The sequence below is a fragment of the Apus apus genome, chromosome 2 (genome assembly GCF_020740795.1).
Source record: "Apus apus isolate bApuApu2 chromosome 2, bApuApu2.pri.cur, whole genome shotgun sequence".
In the NCBI taxonomy this organism is placed as follows: domain Eukaryota; kingdom Metazoa; phylum Chordata; class Aves; order Apodiformes; family Apodidae; genus Apus; species Apus apus.
The window spans coordinates 89,109,137-89,128,656 of NC_067283.1; the positions used below are offsets into that span (position 1 = coordinate 89,109,137).

At 37.8% G+C, this 19,520-nt stretch overlaps 1 protein-coding gene across 7 annotated transcripts in view; it reads right to left on the reverse strand.

Moving 5' to 3' along the window:
• Positions 1–9,287: 9,287 nt before the first annotated feature.
• Positions 9,288–19,520, reverse strand: part of PTPN3 (protein tyrosine phosphatase non-receptor type 3) — a 125,141-nt gene continuing 114,908 nt past the window's right edge. For all 7 annotated transcript variants that reach the window (XM_051611339.1, XM_051611341.1, XM_051611338.1 and 4 more), the window contains one exon: positions 9,288–16,654. In XM_051611339.1, the coding sequence (XP_051467299.1) occupies positions 16,577–16,654 (78 nt within the window). In that variant the 3' untranslated portion in view covers positions 9,288–16,576. The remainder of the gene's footprint in view (positions 16,655–19,520) is intronic.

Here is a 19,520-nt window from a genome sequence, read left to right on the forward strand (position 1 = left end):
GACTTTAGCTCTAAGTGCCACTGAGGGCCTGATAAGAGCTGTAGTTCATAATTTTTGAGCCCAGTCTCTTCTGCACGCTGAGGCTCTCTGTAAGGCGCACTGGGTATAGGGTACAAGGAACACTGCTGCTCTCCATGGGCAGTATGAGGCAAGAAAGGAGGTCTGGTAAAACCAAAAATATAATTCAAGAAATATTATGACATTTAGATTAACAAAAAATATTTATTTTTATCAGATAGGGATAGAGTATTTTTCATAATGAGAAGTTCTTTTTCCTGTGGATAGCAGGCAATACCCATGAGAACTGCAAAAGTCCAGTTTGTCCAACAGAAATGCCAATATAAATTGTTTAGGTCAGCTTTCATAAAACCACCTTGTATTAGAAAACAGCAAACCTCCTGGTTTGCCCAGCAGGAATCAATCACAGACAGGCCAGGTGGATCTCAGGGGTAGTCAATGATCCATTTTTAATGCACATATCTGCTGCACTGCTCACCACTTCATCAACAGTAGAGGGAAAAGACATACCAGGGTGTTAAACAGTCACTATGGAATTTTCTCCTTGAGAGAGAGATGGTGGTTGCAGAAATTCACCTCTGTGGTTTCTGGATTCAGTAAGGGTACCAAACTGATGTACAAAACAACAACAAAAACAACCCACATATAAAAGCCAGACAGGCCCCAAGTGCCAAGAGATGTTACTGGGGTTCCTGGCAAGGCAGCATGCAGCTGATGTAACTGGCTTCTCCAGCCTGTTAATTACCTCAATCCATTTTCAAGGAAGGGGATAAAATGCCATGATGACATATTTTGCTTTAGCTAATCAATACTGAGTGCTGCAAAGCAAAGGAAAATAGCTCCTTGAATTCTCAATAACCTTCTTCAGAAACCGATTGGCTTTTCATGCCCAGTTACTGCAAAACAGAACAGTTCAGATAACGAACATGCAGGAGAAATGCTTCGCTTCTCATCTCTCCTGGGTGGCCCTCAGAAGAAGCAGAGCTATGAGTTTAATGCTCTGTTATGATCAAGACCAGGCACAGCAGCTCCCTCCTCCTTCTCCACAGCTGCATAGTTAGTCCTCACGCAAGTCAGTTGCTGGGCTTTTTCCTCTGTCCTCAGCCAGCAGCATCAGAGGTGCTCCAAGGAGCACAAGAGCCTCGTTGGAGTCACCTACTGAGCTGGTGCAAGAAGGAGTCAGGATGGCTGGGAGCCTCTGGTGGTGAGAAGGACATGTCAAGCCATCTGCTTTCCCTGCCCCACTGGCAGGCACAGATGCTTCTCCCAGCCCTTTGTATCAGGCTCCCTTTGTGCTGCAGATGATATGCACACAATGCTGTGTGCATTGAGAGTGGGGAAAAAAGTGAACCGTTTTCCTGGAGTAAATTTAACCATAAAAATTAACCTCCATGAAATGAGAAAGTTTTTAGCAAAACTTTTCTTTTAATTTATTTTAATAATAAAAATACTCTGTGTGAAATTTCCCTTTAAAAAACCAAATAGACCAGTTGAAAATGAGCTGAGGTAATTTATTGGAAAGTAATTTGAATGCCAAAATCTTGTTAGGCAACACTTGTTAGGTGACTTAGACTATTGTGAAAGAAGTTTATAGCTGTTTAGGGAGGGCCAACAAGAAAAAGAGAATTAGTTTGGTGTATCAATGAATCATTTTATTTAGCTTTATATTCTGTCTTTATTCTGACAGGACACAAGGGTAAAATTTGTAGTCCCTACTTAGTAATGAAAATGAAAGCAGACGCATGGGACACACGAGAGGTCTGCTACAGGTCATCTAATGAAGAACATTAGGTAGATAGATTCAATTTTTAATTTTTTTATTTATTTTTAATTTTTTTTAAGACATGAATTGGAGACTTTGGTAGCCTTTTCCTTGCCCAACAGAAAGCTATGAAACAGCCAAGAGGATTAAGAGCTTCTTGGGATACTATGGCAATAATTTTCTGGAAAGTTAAAGGAAAGAGGGAGTTTCAGAGGCTCTCTAAAGAAACAGTATTAAAAGCACACACACATGCTATGCTGGGGCAGAGGAAGCATAGCAGGAGATCAGCAAGGCTCTGTCAGGAGCTATGCAACAGCCTGAAACTTGAGAGGAATAAGAAAATACAGGAAACAGGGTCTAAGCTATTGAAAAAAAGCATGATAGAAGAGCATGAATTCATAAGAGTAAAATCAAAGGCCAAAAACACAAAACAGATCCAAAGAACAGCAACATTAACAGGGAAGTATGTCAATTAATATCTTAGCAAGACAATAATGATCACTTCTCAGTGGGAAGGGAGCAGCTGGCACTGAGGATCAGAGCAATTAATGCTGCTTTGCTTTAATATTCCCTGAAAAGGAACCAGCTAGGGCATAGATAGATGGAAGAATAATGCCCAGTGAAGGGGTGGAAGGACTAAGAGGATACCAGAAAAGGAGTAAGCCAAAGAGCAGTCTGGAAAGGTAGAAAACATCTAAGCTTATTTAACTGGCTAGACCTGATGAAACGCACCCAAGGCGCTCGTCAGCCTGCAGAGGAATGCGTCAGAACTGTAGAAGTTTGAGTGCTTGGAGAAAGAACAGTGTTGGATAACGGGTGAAGAGACAAGCAAGATGTTAATCTTAAAAAAAAATTACTGAAATGTCCAAAGATAATAGAGCAAGTGTCTTCAATTTCAGTTCCTAGAAAAGCCCTGGAACAAATCCTCTAATTATATGTGACCATGCAGTAAGTAACCAAGCTACAAGCAACCACCACCACCAATTCGTTAAAAACAATAATGCAAAATCAATCTAGATTTTAACCCATTGCTATACCACACTGTAAATTCTAAGAGAGACTTAGGGGTTTTGAGGGTTTGTGGGGTTTCTGTCATTTTTTTCCCCTGTTATTTTGGTTTTTTGAGGTGTTTTTTCTGTTCCACTTTCAGCTACCTTAGGAAGGGAGAAATAATCAGTCTCCATGTGAAACAGACCAGCAACTCAGGCCTCTGGGAATACAGAACTTTAATAATGTGCCATGAAATGAGAACTCTTTAATGTTTTTATTTATTTATTTAACACTCGCTGTTTTACTGTTTTGTATCTTTGGATATCCAGACCCCACGAGCTGGCTCCTCACTGTGACACTAGAAAATATTTACCCCCTATAAAATATTTCTTTAAAACAGCATGCAAAGAGTAGGGTTTGCATGGCATCCTGGGCTTCACAAATGCCAGATGAATGTAAATACACATTTCTGCGTGTACATGAAAGCTCACTGCAGCGACACCCAGAGCTGTTTTAAAAATAATTATCTGCATTAGTCATGGGGCTGAGCAAGGAACGCTTTTATAAAGGCAGAGTTGTCAGCCTCCATCCACACGCAGTGGAGCGTGGGGAGGTGCAGGCTGAGACCCAATCTATTAAACCAGTTGATGGATACCTTACACCACTCAGCATGAAAAATGAAGCTGTGAACTCTACAACATATGTGAGTTATCTTCTAATTTTATTAGAGAGAAGCTCATGGTACAATGTTACTGAGAAGGTAGCAAAGCTTGGGTTGCAGCTCCCAAGAAGTCAGACTCTCTGCTACAGAACTGAGCAAGGGAATGCAGCACCTACTGTCAGTACCACAGGTCTTCCAGGGGCATCTGTAATTCATTTCATACAAAAAAAATTAAAATAAAATAAAATAGTTCACAAGCTGTTGGACATGAGTACCTCCTCCTCCAAGTTTTGCCAGATCTTCCCTCATGTAGATGAAAATGTCTTTTGCTAAAAAAATGTATCTACCACAAATCTACCAAAAACATTGCAAAAAATAGTACTTTTATCAAGATATTGCTAATGTCTATATTAAAAACTTCTTTAAAAGTCTACACCAAAACAGTAAATCATTGATGCCCTTCCTAAAGGAAAACCGTTAGCACAGGTGAGTTGACCATGATCTCATAGGCCATATCCAAACCATACCAAAACCAACAGGGTCACAAATCCAGGGGACAAGAGTGGCCCATTAGAGGTCACCAACACCCTTGGTGTGATTTGCCAGTTGTTGCACTCAATGGCTCCTTTCCACTTTTAAATTATCCCCTCATGAAGAGGGAGGTGTCCAAGGACAGAGGCAGGGACGACGTGGTAGCTGTGCCAGAGGCTGAGGAGCCTCCTCCAAGTGCTGCAGCTGCCTGAGGAGGAGGGTGTGGGTCTGGGGAAATTCAGGTGAGAGGCAGGAGGCTGAAGAATTTTGGGGATCCACAGGAGGAGAGGACTGCTGAGTGGCTGCAGGATGTTCACTGTGAGGAAAAGAGGGGAAGGGGGCAGCTTGCGGGTTGCAGCACCAGGCTGCGCAGACAAGGTGCCATGGCAGGTGACCTCTGGGGGTTTTGCTTGCAAGAAGTGATGAGGACATAACAGAGGAAGATGGGAGCACCTGGAACTTCTGAACTGTGGTCCAGAAATCTAGCTACGTGCAAGTTATCAAGAGACAGAAAGTCAGTCTTCTCCTAACCATCCCCATTATGTTACCTTGCCTTAATGCACCAAGTTCCTCTCATCTAAATAAACCAAAAAACTGACAACCATTGACCACCTGAAAAACCAAACTGACCTCAGCTTTCTAGTTGTTCTACCACCAATAAATAACAGAAAACTTCCAAATCTTTTCAATAAAAACTTTACATTATCCCCCTTTCCCTTTAGCAACCACCCACAACACATGCACATAACTGGTGGCTGCATTACAGACGCCATCTGCTCCAGCACAACAGCAACTCACCCACTTCTACCCACTCGGCATGACCAGAATTCAACACTGAATGCTGTGTGTGCAGGGGAGGCACATGTGTCGCCAGGGATGGAGGAGAGCAAACTAGGATAAGGAAGGGACCATCACTGCTAGAGGGGGAGCAGGGTGCAGCAGAGATGAACTCTCCTCTTCAGGAGGTTGCTGAGTTGGTTACTCTGAAGAAGGGAGGAAAAAAAGTCATCCCAGGTGAACCAAATGCTTCACTGTCCTGTAAACTGTTTAGTCCTGATGAAGCCACTCAACACTATTGCTTCCTTACCACGAGCTATGGCCAATAATACAATTGTTTTTAGTGTGAAACTTCGCCAGTGCAGAACACTCCACAGAATATTTTTCCACAAGTAGGGCATCCCCTGGAATAAGTGTAAATCATTCTGGGAGCTGGCATCAGCCCTGGCATGAGCAGAGGACCACAGCTTAGCCTGCAAGTTCATTTCTCTGATCTGACAGTTCTGCTCTGTGGCTGTGAGCACTTAGCTGTGGCTGTCCCTGCACCTAACCTTACCCATTCAGAGAACAGATATAAATAACTGCATCTCACACTATTGTAAATCTAACTTTGCTTGGCAACAAGATGCCAGATGTTCACAGTACCTTGCCCATGGGGGGGCTATACAAAAATGTATTCTCTTCTGCAAAACTTCAGCTATTGCTACTTCCCCAACCCCCCTCAAACCAGGGAATACAGAAAAGTTAACAAGATCCTTGCATTAGGAAAGCAGATCTTTTTTCACATGATCTTTTTAAACAATCAGCACAATAACATCAAGGTCTGCTTTCCATGAAGCAAAAGGATCACAGTGAGAACAAGTTTTTTTGCCCAGGGTTTCATTCTCTTTCCAGAAAGGGCTCTGCACTATATGAACTGCCTCTCAAGGAACATTTCCAGTGCTTTGCTTCCAGTTTCTATGACTTTCTTCTTTCTTGCTCCCTATACTTGGATAGTCCAGGCTCCATGAAATACTGTTCCCTCTGCACTTGGATGCTTCAGAAACTCTTGTCAGTTCACATGGCTCAACTTCTGCTCATAAAACATCTGCTGAAATTCTTTGTGGCACCATTTCTACATTGAGCAGTTGTTACAGAAAAGTACATTTATTTGTTACCATATTTAGCCTGAGTAGAAGCAGGTTGTCTTACACCTGTTTCCTTATACACCATCATTTGGTTGATTGTGCACGTGTAAACTGTTTTGTCTCTCCTCTGAACTAGCTTGAAAGACCTTTGGAAATGGGATTGCATTTGACAGTTATTTGCAAAGCATCTAGCATAGTAATGATATCATATTATAAACTTGAATAATAACTGGTTTGATTAAGGAAACAAGACATGATAGATAAGTCAATCTGTTTAAATATATGCTGAATGCAATCATGGCTACATAAAGCACTCCTTATTTATACATTGTTTTCATTACCTGTATTTCCACCTTCATTTTAGACTTCCTCCTCTCTAATTCTGCTTATGGTGGAGATGTCAAACTGAATTTACGCCTTTTCTGCCCTTTTTGGAGTTACTTTTGTTATTCACTTATATGTTCTATTTTTATACACATATGCACACATATATACTTACATACACCCCCTTCCTATCCGCTTGATAGAGAAAGAGACAGTATTTGAAACCACTGCCATTTAAGCACATCTTAGACTCTTCTTGTAATAGCAGTTGCTAAGATGGGGTTTCTTAGTTACACAGCTCAGGAGCTTTTAACTATTTTCCCCTTTTTTATTTTTTATTTTTTAAACCCAGGCTAGTTCTTAGTACTCACTGCTGCATCTGTCAAGTTTAAGCAACACAGGAAAAAGAGGAAAACAACAATATTACCTTCATCAGGCCATGAAAGAACAGGACGGAAGAGAGGGGAAAAAAAAAAAAAAAAGGCGCTTTACAGGAGGGAAGAAACATTCTCATTTCCAAGGGGGCTCAGGCTGGCTGTAGCACGGCCCTGCCACAAGGACTGCAGCTGAACTGCCTGTTGTCCTTAGTAAAATCTAAGGAGAATGGGAAGAAGGAAGAGGAGGAAGAAGCTCCTTGCAAACTGTCATCCTCCTGCTTCTTCAGGTCTAATCACATTGGTCCTGTAGGTCTTCTGCAAAGCATCTAGGTACTTTTCAGCCCTAATTTTACGTGAGCTGGAAGGTCTGCTCTTTCCCCAGTTCCTGCTTAGATCTTCAAAAGCAGGCACATTACTTCGGTGCATAGGCAAGAGTTCCTACAGAGAGGTGATATATTCCCAGCTGCCTGCCTGAGACAGCTAGAGACTCTGCCTGCTGCATCAAACGAGATGCCAGAGCATGGGCAAGAGTTACTGAAGTACTGGAGGTGCAACATCACAGTAAATGTACTGTGAACAGTTCTCACAGAGGACAAAAAATTACATTCCCTATTCAAAACACAAGTGTCTTCAGCAGTAAGATGTCTGAGAACACTTAAAGAGAGTAGATTTTCTTGTAACAGTAGTTCTTATATTAAAAAATAAATGCAGCAATGCAGCAGTTACAGGTGAAAGTAATACAGCTGTGATTCTTCAGAACAAAAATGACACTTGCAGCAGGTCTGGATACAGAGACAAGGCAAAAGGCATTTCAGGTTTTGGCATGAAACCTGAAGGCTGGAGTCAAGACATCCTTTTAGGCTAAGCATTATACATAAGCAAGTAGGTCCCTTTGAGACCAGCAAGCTTATACAAACCTGGAATCTGCATAAATGCATGTGAAGCTAACGAGCTACACGACACACCTACGTGACACGAACATGTATGAGCAGAACTACCCAGGTCAGAGCTGAGAACCAACAAACTCAAAAAGGACAACCAATCACTTTGTAGTTTGCAAGGAGTAACATTCAGTATTTACACAATAATTTATCAGGTCTGAAAGCTGAGGGCATTGGTACTGACACAGGAAGCTCTGAAGGCCAAAGTTAAACTTCTAAAGTTGGACCAAACCCATCAGCCATTAGTACTCTTAGGGCATTCTGTGGGCTACACTGCTACACAGCAGTATACACTGCTGCTTTTAACACACCCCTTCTTGCTATTACCATCAGCATTAGTGACACTCTAGTCCACACCATCACGTGTCAGTGCAACCTGAGCATGCCTGAGACAACTATCCATCATGCTTGAGAGACAGAGCTAGTGATGAGGAAACTTCTTCCTATCACTGACAATTTAAAAACATAAAAAAAATTAATTAATGGAAGAACTAAAGGCTCCTGTTATGGACAGTGTTGCATCTTAGGTGGGTGGATGCTAAACCCAATGAAATACAGGAAAAATAAATCACGATACATCTGCTTTAAAAAACAGGGTATTGCAGGTGTCTGAGCTCCCCAAATAGCAGCATCAGACTAACGTGTCTGCAAGATTTTATAAGGAGTCTCACCTTTTAGCATGCTTCAGTGAAATACTGATATCCCTCAGCGCTGGAGATGGATACAGGGAAAACCCTGGAAAACTGAACAGGCTCTGAACCCAGCAGCAGTGATCTCAAGTCTCCCCCAGCACCCTGCAGCTATTCTTACATGGTAGTTCTTTTTAACAAATTGAAAATTGAATTTTGCTGTTCAAATGAAGATACAAGCTTTCTTAGCAGATTAGCTTTTGCAAATGCTATCATTGCATATTTATTTTGTAGTATATGGAAATCAATTTGGTTACATTACACTAGGACTGATCAAAAAAGGAACTGAATTTCAAATCAAGATGAAATTGGATACTTTTAAATTTTTATGATAAGTGTTAAAATATTTTACTTTGACTACTGTAAGGAAGATAAGCTAAACTGAGTCACTGCTTGAAAGATTTTATATCATTGAGATAGGGCACCAAAAAACTACCTGGAAGTAACATATATATTGGGAAATGCCAGTTTGACATATATATACCCAATTGTGATGAATTCAAGCAAGACTATCAAGATTCAGGTTCTCTCACCAGTGACTGATGACACATTAGGAACCTTTGAGGTGAGTCACATACACACCTCTTCCTCACTCTGAGCTCCATGGCAGAGCACCCCATTCTTCTGTGTAGTCCTGGAGGAACAAAAGGTGTAGAAGATAGGACTACTCAGACACCACTGGGGAGCATGGTGAGGACATGTTCAATCCCAAAAGGAAGGGTAATCTGCACATTTTGTAAATAGTAGCAAAAAAAGTAAATCTGCACTCAGTTGTTTACGTGGCCTTGTATGACATCAGTGCAAAGGTCCATTGGTCTAATTAATCAAGATAATCCTCTTTCTTAAAATGCGTTGCAAGTGAAATTTTCCTAAGAATTTGTGGCTTACTTGATTGCTTTACTTCTCCAGCAAGTTATTTTATAGAAGAATTACACACTGTACATGGAACAGACATCTTCCATACATGCTTGCTTGCTTAAATAAAATTCAAGCTGCATGTATGTGACTATTTTTTTTAAAGGATCAAAAAGGTCCATACACTTTTTATGCAACACTTATTCTCTTCTTGAATAAAGTCACAATAAAAACAGACAGCTAAAAATGCTTTATTTCACCATTAGCCATATAATCAATAAGCATAAAATGGTGGCTGTAATATTTTTGTTCAAAACAGTTCCAAACCCCCAGAAAACTATACTGAAAACATTAACCAATACTTTATTCCTATAAAAATAATTAAAAAAAGAAAAATGATACATTCATTTGAAGAAGTGTCTACATTTTTAAACAATAAATTAAAGCTTTTTAATATCAACATCAATTTACATTTCAAATGATTTAAAAGAAAAGTACAGCTTAGGATACAAAATAAACTCTTTCCCTACCTTCCAAATACATCAAATATGTTCTCTTACTCCTTTAATGCACTAAGAGGTCAGAAGAAGAAACTATAGAGTGCTACAGAAACAAATGTTTATATGAAAAATATCCAGAGTCACTGAAGGGATACTACCTTCCAACCTTTTTCTACATCTCTGACAAAAAAAATATAACTGAATCTATATGAAAATACAAACTTAGTAACTGGAATAGTGGAATCTTTTGAAAAGCTTGCAAAAAAACCCAAATCACCAACAAAACTTTAGCTTTCCCAACTGTTATGTAACTAAATCCAGTACTATTAAGCACATTTCTGTACCAGTGGTAATGATGGGTCAGTTTTTACCAATACATCATTTGTTATTATGAATGCCTGGCAGATTTTCAAAGCCTTGAGAAGAGTGTTCCCAATATTTATCCGATATCTCTCTGTTAATGTTACACAATGAAGCGCAAAAACCCGAATAAATTATGTTTAGTGCTCACTGCACAGATCACTGGAATGTAAGCATTGATGCTTGTAATTTATTTAGCAAAGTCTGGATTTGAAATGTACCTACATTTGAGCACACTTACTAATTTTCCACCTAATTTCTACAGACAGTAATTTAATTTCTATTAAAAACTAGGAAGCAAGTCATATCAGATTTTCATTCACGTATGTGAAGTTCTGCATTAGAAGGGTACTGACCAAGAATATCTCAGCTGCTACCATGCTAAGCTGCTCCTTTACTGAAGCAAATGAAGCCCATGAAAATTAGCAGGGCTGGTCTGGGTTTTTGTTGTTTGTTTGTTTTGTTTTGTTTTATTTTGTTTTCGGTTTTTTCTTCCTAGAATGAAAGGCTTCTAGACTCTTGCAAATTCATATATATACAGTTTACCTTACCAGGTTGTCTGCTGAGGTTAGAAAATACAAGCACAACCCCACTGCTGACTTACTGAGCAGGCTTTCAGTCTCTGCCCCAAGGGAGGAAGCCCTTTCTCCTTCCATCCCACAGCAATGATTTCTGAGCCAGGGTTACAAACACCACTTCAAAAGAAGTTAACCAGCTGACTAGGTTTATATTGAGTGTTCTGTGCTTTTGTGGCCATACTGCTTACTAGTTGAGAACTAGTTTGGTTTATGACTACCTGAGCCAGCCAAAGTGAAGAAAATACTTCTAGCAGTTCCTTTTTTCATACACGATTTTTTTCCTTGTAAAAGGTGTAAGCATGATTTGTAAAGATCATGTAAAGATGATGTAAAGATTTGTGAAGATGATGTAAAGAATTATGATGCTAGACTGATTTCATTTGGTAACTGATGTTACATAATGGATATAGTAAATCTAGCAAAGCATTTGTTTCCTCTTAGCATACATGGCAACCTCATTAGTTACTCAGCCACATTCAAGTTCCATTTCTGTCTCAGAAAAAGACATCAAATGAAAACAGCTAAAATACTTTTGGAAGGAAAAGATTTCAGTTTTGTTTAACATTACTTAAAAGCACAAAGTAAACGAGGAAAAAATTCAACTTAAAATTATTTTCTGGGTCAGTCTGACAAAAATTAAATCCCATCAACAGTAGGGCTCTTTAGCAAAGAAACTGCTCCAAGAGAAATGGTGCCTTTGAAACACAGAAAAGTGTTCTGCAAAGGAAAAAAAAATCCTACCCCCATTTCATCTGTTAAAACCACTTTCATTTTCACAAAACCAGTTTTTTTGTTTTTTTTTTTTTTAAGACAAATGAGGTCTTATCTGCCCTGGAGAAAACATTCAAACATTTCAAAATATATTTATGATTTTTTTACTGTTGTTAGCAGCACTATTTAAATTCTTCAGAGAGGAGGTCGGTTTAGGATAGGCTGAACATCAGACTTGCACCTTCAGCAGGTGCTAAGTAACATCATACCTTAAGCAACAGGAGCATCACTTAGCCTGCCTATGACAAAGCCATTTTTACAGCTGTGGGAAACCTCCAAGTGTTTTTGTAAGGTAAAACAATGACAAGACAAGAAATGACATAATGAAATCCAAGAAAACAAAACTTAAGCAAATAAGAGTAAACTGAAGTGTTTCATTAATGGCTATTATAACCAATGCTTTAATATTTTAAGTAAGATTTTCATTAGCTTCAAAACCTGCAGCTAAGCTCAAAATAACTCACAATCTAAGACTCTTATGCAAGTAGTCTGCAACAAAACTAGAAGAGTCAACAAAGGCACATTCTACTCCATCTTGCCAAAACCACCTCTTGAGATTAATTTGTCTTTCAAAAATAAAAAAAAACACCAAAGCAAACAAAAAAACCCTGAAACAACAGTTGCTGGTCTTTTAATTACAGCCAAAACTAAAATGGTGTCAACAGCCCACACAATTTACTTTTTCCATTACATTCTTGGTCCCCAACAATTGCTCTTTACATCAGTGGTCAAATCAGACCACTGCTGTCATAGGGTTCTTCTGAGCTGAAAAAATTGTTAGATCTATTAATACCACGTGCTACTACTTTCATTCATAGACTTTTTTTTTTTTTTTTTAAAGATGACAGGCTTCAGTGATTGTGGATACTTACTGTTTGAAGCTTGTACAGCTACTGAACAACTAGAACATCAAATACGTTAAAGTACATGAAATCATATTGGATTAGATTGCTATATTTAAACTGTTAATATAGTGCTATTGTTACAACAGTCATCTGAGATGGCTTAACACTATCAGTGTCAGAACTTAAATGCAAGAGAATCCTTTTAATCAAAATATTTTAATATAATTAATCATTCACTTGGCTTTCATGTGCCTTTGAACAAAGTATTTCATGACACAACTTTACCTTCTATACAGTTTCAATTAATAAATGCTTTTAACCAAGTAGACTAATTGCAGGTTACCAACTGAAACAAACATTTCCCAGAGCAGTTTCTTTCTGGAAAGGCTTTACTTTGCACTTAAATGCTAAATTTCAGGATATAACAATTAAGCCATTATCAGTAAAATAATTAAGTTTAATTATGAACCATGCATGTCAATTTTCAACATTTTCAGCCAGTGGACCATTTATGCATTTAGTTTGACACACAGAAAACAATCTACATGGAAGAACATCTGTTGTAAAACAGTATCATGTTATGCTTGTAATAAAACAAATGCATAGTTCATTAGATATTTCAGAGCTACAGTTTTTTCAAAACGTATATGTTAATTCTTAATGAAGTATTGCATAGTAGAAAAAAGGAGGGGAAGAAAAAAGATAACCAACTGTTGAAAAAATAAGTGTACATGAAGAGCTATTGCTGAATTTTTATGTACATTTTGACTGCACACCACTTAGTACCAACACCTAAAAGACAGGATTATTGAGAATGAAACCCTGGATTAATTTATTTTTATTTTTTTTCCAAAACTCCACCACTATTCAAAAGTTTGGTTGTATTTTAATGATTCCTATTTCATAGATCCTGTTACACAAAAAGGAATCGTGGTTTACTGCATCATTTTTTTTAATGATCAATATATGGTAAGAGCTGTCCCTCCCACCTCCTTGACAGAAGTGTTCCCCTGTGGTATTTCTGAAGACACTCTGAATAGGCATTTAGTTACTTCTGTATCAAATATAAAGCCACTTAGTTAAAAGTTGTTTAATTCTGAAGAATAAATGTTAGCGTATTTCACAGTGATGAAAACCTGAAAGGCTTATTACTACCCTCTTCATCCACAGCCACGCTAGAAATTTTGCATACTTATTGTCATGATCACACAAGGACATGCAAAATCAAGGTTGAACTGTTATTTCTGAAGGTTGTACAGAATCTTGACTTCAGAGCATTTTCTGCTATTTGACATTTCCTTGACAGTTAAAAATTCTGTATTAGGAGTTTTAACTCCAACACAAAAACCCCACAACCCCAAGAAACAAATCAACTGTGCCCTTTTAGGTTCCAAATTCTTGTGGAAACAAAAGCCAGCATTTAGCAGATGTTTTCATAATTATGCTTTTGTTGTGAGATCAAACCTAAGGCATACACCATTCAGTGCAAAGTCATCACACGCTACAGAGAGAAGACAAAAACCCCTTCATTCTCCCCCGTGGACCCTAGAGGTACATGTGCAAAACCCAGCAAGACTGAAATAAAGACGGACACAATGTACAAGATACTTAACATCATTAATATTTCCTCTATTGTTTAAAAAAAATAATCAAATATTACAGAGATTACTATACTTATAGCTTTGAGTAGTCTCCCAGTGGCCAGCAATTTCAGAGAAGTTATTAAAATCCAAATATGAATTCAGGAATAGCATTACTGAATCCATCTAAGTTTAACAGAACAAGAGCAGCATTTGTTGTCACAATATGACCATCATCATTTAAACACACACATACTATTTTAAGTCAAGCCTAAACCACATAGCTTTAGATTGGAGTTACATATGGAATAAATTTACACTGTCTTGGTAAATACATATTCAACATGAAGAAACATAAATAGCAACAGATATATAGGAATAAACTGGAACACAAATAAATTTTAAGTTTAATCAAGTACTTCCATGAAAGAAACAGATGCCACAAAGAGATGCTCTAGATATTTTCTACTTATTTTCTTGCTTTTTTACTCCTTGCCTTTTTCACTTCTTGACAAACTATTAATTGCAAGTCATGCCAACTGTAAGGAATGACTTTGAGACCAGGGCACATCAAAACTTAAAAAAACCCATAAAACCAGAGATGTTTTAACAGAAGGATACACACACAACAAAAGGGAGGCTTTTCTTAACCATCCACCCAGCAGGCAGATTCTTTAGTGCCCACCACTTCTCACATGAGAAAAAGCCACTAGGTTTTCTCACTTCTTGATATTCCCTCTAACAGCAGCAGGCAGCCTGCACTTGTACAACACTTTTCCACACGCATTTTTCAAAAAGGCTTCCCAAGCAACATATGCATGTCTTGTATAATTTTACACTTGGAGTAGCAGACTGAGTGACCTGATGCAGCTTAACAAGTTATCAGTGACCCAGAGTTAGTGTTTCTTGCCTTCCAACCTGGGCCAAATCAAGCAGGAGCAATATGATCCAAAGTATTACAAAAATTTTACTCGAAGTGAAATCTGGAATGCAGTATATAAGAATGTAAATATGAAACCTATTCACCCTTCAACCTAAAAAGGCCAAGAAGCTTTCCATGTTTCCAATTATCCTGCGTGTTCGAATCAAGATTCTTCAATAAATAGGAACCAGGTATTTTCTTTACCTATAAGTAATAATGTAATCTTGAAGAAAGGACCAAACACACAGAAGGCAAGAGCCAGCAATTTAGCACATCCTATATTCACTTTCCAGCTATCTCCTGGGGAAAAAACACAATCCTCTGGTAACATGAGATGCATATTGTACAGCTGTGGCAGTTTCTATAATGAAACTCCAGATAGAAACGATAATATCCATTATACAGACCATAATTCTAAAATATATCTGAATGTGTATCTGTGTATATATATATATATAAAGAAAATGATCTAATTTTCTCTTTTATACACATATAAACATCTGGCTAGTATGCCCCATAAATTTTTTTCCTTATTTAGGACTAATCTTTTAAATAAAGTATTTTAAAAAGTCCCTTAGAGTATTTTTTTTTTTAACTATTAAAAAATGAAGAACTCTCTCAGGGTAACCAAAAAGAACACACAAAATAAATTACCATCATACAAATGTGGTTATATTGTCCGGAAAGTCCAATTCTCCCATTTGAAATGAAATGGAGACCAGTGTACCTTAGGGTGAATTACTCGTCAATGTCCAAATTCATTCTCTCTTTCCATGTAAATCTTCCTGTGAATTTAGCCACATTTCCATAAAGCAATAAACACAGTAAATCCACAGAATTCTTGCAAAAAGGGAGTTCTGTTTCACTGCAGCAGTTTTTGCTGAAGGGCAGCAAGTCAACACTTTCTCACTATCTGAATACTAGCAACACCTGTGCCCTTGCAAGCTTCACACCTTGAATTAGCAGCAACATATTTGATGGGTTCAGTAGTAATTTTTCTTCCAGTATTGGATTAGACTACTTTGCATACACAGTAAGCCAAAAGCCTGGTGCTTGTGTGCAACGTTAATCCACATTTTTTCACCTGAGAACTCATAAATACACATGGAAACAGAGGTGAAAAACAATTAAACCTCATTTTAAGTTAAAATGTTTTCAGTCCACACACAGAAACAGCAATGAAAAACAAGTATAAAGGAGATGGACAGCAGAAACAGAGGAAGTAAAATAACTAAAACTGTAAGTAGGTCACTGTTAAAAGGGCAAGTTGCATTTCAATTTGATCAACAAAAGATGTAGACTGTACCATCTGCGTATATGCTTAAATGCAGCATTATTTCACACATCACATACAGTAGATGTGATTTCTAAGAAGCATATTATAACAGCTGGCATACTTACTAATAGTTTTATGGTAAACGAATACTTAATTTCTCCAGCTCTTAGATTACAGCAGTTATGCATTAGTCTCTGAAGCTCTTTGTCAGCCTTTCCAAAGTTGAGGTTACATTTCCAGTGTCCCCATAAGAAAGCTACAAATATTCACTTTCAGTGAACTTGCATACAATACAAAGATATTAAATACCACCTTAAGCTGAATCATTTCAATACTATTAGCTTTCTTCTTGCATTTCCAAAATGAACACAAGGCCCTCTGTAACTTCCAAAGTGAAGGGTGTTTTAAGGCAGTAAAAGAGATGTATTAAGGTTTCCATGATTGTTTATGGTATCTATGTGAATAAAGCATTTTACACACATTTGCTCTCATATATTTATCTACATGACTTTGTTATACTGTACATGACTTAGCAATCCTCTTGAGAAATTTAAAGTGCCACAGTTCAAATGTGCTCATCTGTCTTTTCATGGGCTTCTAGTCCATTCTAGTTGCTTTCAGAAACAAGCCCTTGCTTTACATAAAAGAGCAGTCTTTTTAGGGGAAAAAGGTATTCATCCTTCACTGCTGTGCTAACTGGAATCCAGTGGTCGAACCAATCCTTCTTTGTAAACACGAAGAATAGCTTCACAAACAAACTTGTATTGACTCTGTATAAGAAAGAAAAAAGAAAAACGTTAAACTCCTGATTATCCAGTAATATTTAATAGGACTAACAGTCCAACTGCTTCCTTTTATCCTGGACAATGACAGGAGAAGAAATACAAAGATGGAAGGAGAAAATCTGACTTTCCTGGCAGTGTTCATAGTAAATAAAGGAAACATTTACTTTTCTTTGAAGCACAAGCATTTAAAACACAATTATAAAATGTTAAAGAACACATGCTTAAATCTCAGGGAATAGAATTTATTTGTAAAAGCTATGCAAATGTATTTGATTCTTTTGACATTAAGTTAAACTAGTTATTTAAATTCATTATACTTATCATCTATATTTTTTGTACTTTTATCTGATTATTACGTATATTCTAACCTTGCCAATCCTGCTGTTACATATTATGGACACATTTAAGTTATGTGACCAAGAACATATTTGAAGTTACTATATAGGATATAGAGGTCCAATTGCCTTGCTAACACTTTTTTTTTTAAAACCCCTACACTTCTGCAGAAGATGAAGTTCCTTTATTTTTTCTATTTGTGACCACATCACACATCTCCTTTTTGTAACAGAATGGAATCAAAACCTTTGGAATGAATATTTTTTAAGAGTAGTAGCCACATCAGTGGTTCTGTCACCCAAAATTTTGAGCTTATTTAATTCTTATAAGTCTACACAAATTAAAATTAGCATCTATTTTCTGAATTAAACTATTACAAAGACTTTCTTCCATTATCTTGTGAGGTACCTACTTGTTAAGAGCAACTAGCCTGTGAGTCTCTTTCTGAAAAGTGATACAAGGAGAATAAAAATACATGTAAGCCTGAATGAATTTTTATGACTAACACAACCCTAAGAACATTAGATTATGAAATTGCAAAAAACTGACAAAAATCAAAGCATAACTCTCCTGTTCTCTGAAAGTACTTTTCACTATTCTCAAAACTTCAAATTGAACACCTATCTTCAAAGCTCCATGCTATATATTCCCTTCTTACATCTTTGAAACGTTCTTCCAGCTGCCCTTGTATGTTAGCTCTTATCAACTCTCCAGGAGCATCTGGAAACAGCTCCCAGAGGACAGGGCTAATAGATAATGTTTAAATTGTGAGGAACCTTACACTGCATTTAAATACCAGTAGTTAGGAACTTTATTTTTGCCTATAACCTTCAATACATTTTCTATTAGGTACTGAAAAACTTAGCAAAAACTGGGGGATGGCAATTAATTTTCTGCATCTTGATTTTCCTGCCTTTTCTTTCAATCCTTCAGTCAATTACTCCCACCTTCAAGATCACTCTGTTCTTTTGTCTTTATTTCTTAATTACCTTGACTTTTCTCTTCATTGTTATTGTAATTTACGTATTTCTGCTGCCTGAACAACCCAAGTGTGATATTTAGCTCTCTGTTCAATACTTCTGTTAACTCCTTTGTGTGATCAAGTTACTGAACAAATAAGAATGAACATTTCAGCATTGCTTCCTCTGACTCAGACTTGGACTATTTGTTTTCTTTGCTCTTATCTGTTTCAAGTATTTTTACTGCTCACTCAGCTGATAACTAGTTCTATCATAGACATCCGAAAGCAGTTCTTTCTTAACTGTTTAGTATCTCTTTTTACTCTTTAATGGAACATAATGGTTATTTTTTTCTTTTTTTAAAATGAAAGGCCACACAGTTATGCCATTTTTGTTGTAACTTTATTATTTTGGCTGAAGCTTTTGTTTTTCTGTTCCTGATGACTAAATAACAGGTCTTTGAGAAACTACAGCAGACACTAAACTGACCAATTAATAATGCTGATGAGTCCATTCTTCATTATTGAGTATCCCTTGTCTGACAGTAACTCATAACATGCATCTTGCTATGTGTAGCATCTTAGAACTGAAGCACACACACAATCTCCACAGGGCAGCTGCACATGCTTCGGGCAAGGCTATTAGAACTGAACAATTACCCTCTATTAACACTGAACCATCCCTAATTACTTCTCCCAGAAGCTCAAAGCTGAATATCAAATATGAGCAGTGGGACAAGCTGGAATGCAGGCATGGGAATGCAATGGAACACTTGGGATAGATCAAAAGGTTAATATGCAGCTCTTTGATAGCCTGCTTTCTCACAGCTGAGTGCTTGCTTCCATGTCCCATTTACAGCACAGTACGCCAGCTCTGCCCATTGGCTTTTCACAACAGTATCTGCACACTTCAGAAATACCAACCAAATTTAGTTTCACAGTATTGCTGCTACAGATCATCCCTCTCCTGATTGTGCAGACAGTGAACTGTAGAACACAGCCAGCAAGGTAAAGAATCCTATTTAAGACACTCAGTTTTCCACATTTAGGGTCTGATTGTCAGCGTAGCCACTGCTATTGCCCATCTTCTTCAGTTAGGTCAAACTGTAGAGTGTAAGAACAATTCCTGCTGATTTCTGTTGCAACAGGAGGTACTCAGCCTCCTGGTAAGCTGAAGTTTACTTCAGGTGCTTATGTCTGATTTTCAAAAAGATGACTGGCTCTAGAAAGCTTAAGCCTTAACCTGCTCAGTTCATTTTAGAAACTGAGGGGTGCAGACAGGTACCACTCCAGAAGTCATCATTCAGCTTCCTTAACTTTGAGGCTAGCATTTCTCCTCATGACATTTTGTGTCATAAGCTCAACTTTCATTTCTGCCAGGAACAGTCAAGGGACTCTTCAGACAACACCCTCCTCAACCATATAGTCCCAATGCACTTCCAGAGAGCACACTCAAACAGCAATGAACGAGTCCCAGTCGCATGCAGGAACAATCTCTACTCACAGAGCATTCTAATGTTACACAATCAACCGTAGTTCCTGACACTTTCATACCCT